The sequence below is a fragment of the Lipotes vexillifer genome, unplaced genomic scaffold (assembly GCF_000442215.2).
Source record: "Lipotes vexillifer unplaced genomic scaffold, Lipotes_vexillifer_v1.1 scaffold1347, whole genome shotgun sequence".
Classification (NCBI taxonomy): domain Eukaryota; kingdom Metazoa; phylum Chordata; class Mammalia; order Artiodactyla; family Lipotidae; genus Lipotes; species Lipotes vexillifer.
Genome location: NW_006796201.1, coordinates 1,088,373 through 1,094,028, shown reverse-complemented (window position 1 = coordinate 1,094,028; position 5,656 = coordinate 1,088,373). Strand labels below are relative to the sequence as shown.

Here is a 5,656-nt window from a genome sequence, read left to right as displayed (position 1 = left end):
GGGGGGGGGGGGGGGGGGGGGGGGGGGCCCGGCCACTCCCCTTCAGGGCAACCCCTAAGGGGCTCCAAGGAGCACTTAATCCAACCTCCTCTCAAATTACGGATGTCAGCACTGAGGCTCAGGGCAGTGGGGGCAGCAGGTGGCGCCCACATCCCCCGCTGCTCCCACTGGCAACGCCCAAGGGAGGGGGAGGAGTGGAAGAGCTCTGCTCCCCCTCTGCCCCTCGCGGGGTGTGACCCTGGGCAAGAGGTCACCCCTCTCGGAGGCTCATCGGTCCACTCATCTACGAACTGGGAGAGTGTGTTGCCAGTCGTGGGCAGCTGTTCCGGGGAGGGGGGCTCCCCAACTGCGTGAGCGCTCCCGTCCTGGTGCCGCCAGCTGGGACCCGAGCCGCCCGCACCTGTTGTACATGTTCCAGAAGAGCTGCAGGTTGGCCTGGTTCACCACATTCCCGATCTGCTGCCGGTAGCTCTGCACCAACTCTGTGTTGCTCACCAGCTCCTCCTGGGCCCCGGGGACGGGGGATGAGCGCACGCGCGGCAGGGCGGTGTGGAGCCACAGACCGGGACTGGCTCAGAGGGAGCACCTCTGGCCGGAGGGGCCCCTGCCCCAGCCCCAGAGGTGGGGAGGGATGGGGGAGGGGGAAGGGTGTGTGGGGGGAGCCCACGGCCTTGGGAGGGGAGGGGACCCCGCCCCATCCGTCTCCCCAGTCCGTCTCGGGTGCTGCAGTCTCACTAAGGTATTTTTTTAATGTCCAATCTTGCTAAGCAAGCTAATGACACATATAGCATGAATCAGCAACAGCACACTTTAAAGTTAAAATATTTATCTTTGTCCTCCTCAAATTTTCTGTCATCTACCTGGCTGATCCCGGGGTAGGGGTCAGGCATGTCTGATGCCCCATCACCCCGCCACCCTCTTCCTCCTGCCCGGCCGGGAGGGGGGGCAGAACCAGGCCCTCGGGAGGGTCCCAACCCGCCGCTCCGGCTCCTGCGTGAGGTGGGAGAGAACCTTACCTGCCTGAAGAGGTGGGAGAGCACCGTGTCGGGTAAAGTGCTGGTCAGGCTGGAGAGCTGCGGGCCGAGGCGGAGCCAGTGTGAGGGACGCCCCGCCCCACCCCACCCCACCCCATCCCTTCCAGGAGGACCGCGCGCTCACCTTGGTGGCCGCCCAGTCGATCCAGCCTTTGCCGTTGGGGTCGATGTTTATCAGCACCAGCCCCTCCACCAGGTCGGGGAAGATGAGCTGCCGGGACAGGGAGACAGGGCTTGGGGGGCGGGGCAGGGAGCCCAGTCTTCCCACCTGGAAAACGGACTGTAAAATTCTGGCCCTGCCCGTCTCACAGGCGGTTGCTAGGATCTGAAGAGAAGGCCGCGCTCTGTAAGGGCTTCAAGGTACCACTGATAACCAAGTGCCTTCAGCCCCTGCCCATCCTCCTCCCCAACTGGAACCTTTCAAACCGTTTTATGTGGAATCTATCTATGCCTATTTCACTGTCTTTCAGCCCCTTTAATATACCTTTGAAGAGGCTACTATTGCAACACTAAGGATTAAACAGCTTCAGTGAAATATTTTGTTTCTTTGCTTTCACAGAAAAAACCCTAGTGATATTAAGAAACTGACCTTTCCAAAGCCTGTTTTGTGTTAGATATTGTAAAAGAGATTCGAGTTTTCTGCTCGACTGTCTGCCTGTGTTAGGGGAAAATGGTGATATATATACAATACTGAGGTCATGTCAAGGTTGTCTGGGGGTGGCTGGGAATAGTTGACAGTTAACAAAGTGGTTAAGTTCTGCAGTGGAAATTGGAGTTGAAAATTCTTAGTCAGTTTTTTTGTTTTATTCTTTTTTTTTTGAAGAAAGAAATACTTTGAATCCTAAAATTAAGTTTTTGCTTTTAGAGATGGAAAGCTTGTGAGCTCCTACCCGCCATGATGTTTCTGAAACCTGACTTTCTTTAAACCTCGCAAACTTAACATAAGTGTAATTTTAGATTAAAAAATGATTCATGTTTAAGTATTACCCTAATTAGTGAATGAGTGATTAGGATAATCCTTATTTAGTGGCTGGAGTAATTAGTTGTATAGTTTGTTGCTAAGAGAAAGTTTGGTTTTGGATAGTGGTTGAAGCAACTTATGGCGCATAGTGTTTTAAGGAATTGTATAGAAAAGGTAACCTTTTTTTAAGTTAATTTCCTTGTAGAAAAAAAAGAAAAAAGGACTTTTCCTAAGTGAAGAGGAAGTAGGGGGAGGAGGAAAGGAAGACAAGAAGGAAAGTTCCTGTGGGGTTGCCCCTGGGAGAGACCAGTCCTGGGATTAGTTACAGGGGCGGGTGGAGAGACTCACTGCAAACTTGGCCAGCACGTAGGCTCCGGCTCCCACGCCAATGCCAATCACGTACTTGAACCTGATAGAGAGCATGGCTGGTCACTCTAGGGGTTTCCCATGATTGCCATCCACAGCAGACCCACCCATAGCCCTCAGTGCCCAGCTGGAGCCTGCTGGCTCTGCGGAGATGGTGGGCACGCCCTGGCCCCCAGCACAGGGGCAGGGCAGGGCGAGGACTCACCCAAAGTGCTGCACCACACTGGGGAGCATGGCGGCTAGCTGCTCCATGGAGGGGAACTGGTACCTGCAGGCAGAGCAGGAGGTCAGGCCCAGTGCAGCCAGGGGTACAGGGCTGGGGAAAGCTGGGGGGTGGGTCGCTCCGGGTACCTACCCCTGAGGAAACTGCGAGGCCCCCACCTGCTGACCGGGGGCATCCACGTGACACACCACGAAGTGCTTGGTGATCTCCTGCATGTCCTCAAAGTTGAAGAAGGTATTGAAGCACAGCTTGTCTGCAAAGACAAAGATCTCAGCTGTGGCTGAGCTGGGAGAGGTGGGCAGGGAGGCCCATGGATGCTGAAAGGGAGGTCGAGGCAGAGGTGATCAGCCTCATGGTTCAGCGGGGAAACCGAGACCCAAATGGCTAGGGGCACAGAGCTAAGCGTGAGTGGGGATCTACGGGGCTCTGTGGGGAGGGAGGGGGGCCTCACTGTTCCGGGAGATTCGAGGCAGTGGAGGGCCAAACGATGCTGAGGTGCACTTACGGTTGAGACCGACGTCATGGTAGGTGAGGATGGCCGGGCGGTTCCCCTTGGGGGAGCCCCGGATCACCACGTGCAGAAGGCCGTAAGGCGTCTCGATGTCGTGCTCCTGGAGGGGAGAGACAGCGCTGGACACTCCGGACAGCCCCCAGTCCTGGCTCTTTCGGGAAATGATACTGTGGGGCAGCCTGGGGGCTGCTGGGCCTCTGGCGGGACTTTCACCCCCATAGGGTGGGGTGTCCCCTTCTCACCACCCCCAGCCACCCCCAGAGAGGACAGACCAGAGGGAGCACCCCTTCCCAAGGCTGTTCGGCACAGGGGCAACGTGAACTGGTCTGCATGTGAAAGTTCTGGTCTCCTCTGCAAACCAGCCAGTGGGACGAGCTGCCACTGCCCAGGCCCAGGCTCAGGCCCTGCTGCACTCAGGCCTCCAGGGTCCAGTGAAGCCCATTTTCCCCATCTCATTGCAGCCCCTCCAGGACAGCTCTGCCATCCCCACTGAGTCCCGCCCGCACCATATTTCCCCCTCGACTCAGAAGCCTTCAAAAGGGCCGCAGCTCCTGAAGGGGACTGGCCTCAACAGCTCACCTAGAATTCACGGCAAAGACCCCTTGCTGGCCAGCCCAGCCTCCCACCCTGACACCGGCCCCTGGTTCCACCTCCAGGCTCTTGCTCCTGCCTCTCCGTGATCCCCAAGGCCTCCCTCAGGCTAGACTCCCACCCCCTCCCCAAAGGCCTTCTGCAGCGGCCACTCTGGGGTCCTCTTGTGTTCACACCTTTGCTTTCGCTGCTCAGGGTCGTCAGTTCTCCAGGAAGCAGGAGCTGGATGCTGCAGGTTCAAGACCCGCTCCGGCCCCTACTGTGTGACTCTGAGCAGGGCATGCACTTCTCTGTGCCTTAGCCACCGCTGCCTGAGCCACCTCATCAGGACTCTGTGAGAACTAAACAAGCTGATATCTGCCGAGTGTTTAGCACTTGGAAAGGGGCCCAGAAACGGGGCTGCCGTGGGTGGGCACCTCTAAGCCCTGGGGAGGCGCCCTGCTGGCTGGTCCTTCTGCAAACTATTCCCTCTTGGCCACTCATGGGGAGGCTCCAAGAGGGTCTGTCAAAGCTGAATAAACAGCCCTGCTGGCACCAGGGGGAGTCCTGGGAACTACAGGGGGGTGGCCCCAGGGAGTTGGAGGTGGGGCTAGGGTCAAGGACAGTCAGATGTGACTGAGCACCTACTGTGTGCCAGGTGCCATGCAAGAGAGAAGGAGCTCTTTTCCGCATCTTTCAAGTGGAGGACACTAGGATGCTCAGATTCAGAGACAACCTAAGTTCTTGCCTCCGACAGGAAAGTGGAGACTCAGGCAGGGAACATCTTCTTGGGGACTGGCCTTCTTGGGTCTGGGCTCAGAGGACCACTGTCGAGGCCTGTCTCCAGTGGGGAGAGACAAGGCAGTGCCAACCCTGTGGCTCGAGGCTGCACCCCGGGAGCCACACTTCTGGGAGTCCTCCAGGCAGGCCTGAGCCCGCCACAGCCTCCCCACGGCCCAGGCCTGTCCTCCCTCAGGACTGTCCAAACAAGGAACACTTCCTGCTCACTGACCACTGACCAGATGCTCTTCATGTACCTTCTCATTTATTCTCACAGAGGAGGAAACTGAGGCTAGCAAAGAACTGACTTGCCCAAGGCCAAGTTCCGAGAAGGCAGAGGGGGACCTTGCCGGGTGCCAGCCTCAGGCTGCTTTTTTCTGAGGAAGAGATCAAGCTCCATGCAAGAGACTTCTGAGCAGGCAGCCTCTCCACAGGGTGCGTGTCCCTGCTGGGGGGCCCTGCCTCATCCCCACCCCCCATGCTCTGTTGGCTCTGGAGGGCAGGGCCTGGGGCAGGAAGAGTGCACAGTGCTAAGGAAGGTGGGATGGGGCAGGAGGGGCACACGGTGTTATGGAGGGTGGGCTGGGGGCAGGAGAGGGCATCCACAGCACAAGAGCTGCAGTGCGCTTCCTGCGGCATAGTTCTCGGAGCAGGGTCAGCTCTAGCCTGCAGAGCACAAGTCAGGGCCCAGGGCGTGGTCCTCCCAGATCTCCACCACCCCGTGGGTGTGTGTGTGAGGGCAGTGTCTGCCCCTCCCAGTCCCGGTGTGGCCGCCCAGGTCCCCATGCCCCACCAGGGGCAGCGGGGGCTAAGTCGCAGTGCTTGCGCCACTAAGGCTCAGGCCCCGGGGATGGGCTGGGCTGGGCCTGAACAGGCCATCGGGAGCATCAGCCCGGTTGCCCACTGACCTTGGCTGAACCCTCCACCGACCTCCCTGCACCCTCTCGACCCAGGAGTTCAGATCCAGGTAATCCTGATAGAGGCCAAAGGTCCCCAAGAGGGGCGCCCCAAAGGCCGCAGCCAGACGCGCTTTGAGTCCCCCGATCCCCAGGGCCGAGGGCTCTCATTGGCTCTTGGTGACGTCAGAGCCCGTCTCCGCCTCCAGGTGGGCGCCAGCGCGAGGCACTGCGGCAGCAAGGGAGGGGGCTCTAATGTCCTCTCTGCCTGTCCGGCTACCCTCATCCGTGACCTTGAACGCTGCGGGGGGGGGG

At 58.8% G+C, this 5,656-nt stretch overlaps 1 protein-coding gene across 8 annotated transcripts in view; it reads right to left on the bottom strand.

Annotated features, from left to right (window-relative positions):
* Positions 1-5,656, bottom strand: part of NDRG4 (NDRG family member 4) — a 42,980-nt gene that overhangs the window by 5,570 nt on the left and 31,754 nt on the right. For 5 of the 8 annotated variants that reach the window (XM_007468312.1, XM_007468313.1, XM_007468319.1 and 2 more), the window contains 7 exons: positions 3,090-3,195; positions 2,717-2,837; positions 2,567-2,629; positions 2,344-2,404; positions 1,159-1,245; positions 1,017-1,073; positions 401-504 (listed from right to left, as the gene is read on the bottom strand). In XM_007468312.1, coding sequence (XP_007468374.1) covers positions 401-504; positions 1,017-1,073; positions 1,159-1,245; positions 2,344-2,404; positions 2,567-2,629; positions 2,717-2,837; positions 3,090-3,195 — 599 coding nt within the window. Of the gene's footprint in view, positions 1-400; positions 505-1,016; positions 1,074-1,158; positions 1,246-2,343; positions 2,405-2,566; positions 2,630-2,716; positions 2,838-3,035; positions 3,247-5,385; positions 5,389-5,471; positions 5,475-5,656 lie in introns of all 8 variants that reach the window. The other 3 variants (XM_007468314.1, XM_007468316.1, XM_007468315.1) reach the window with 3 other exon arrangements.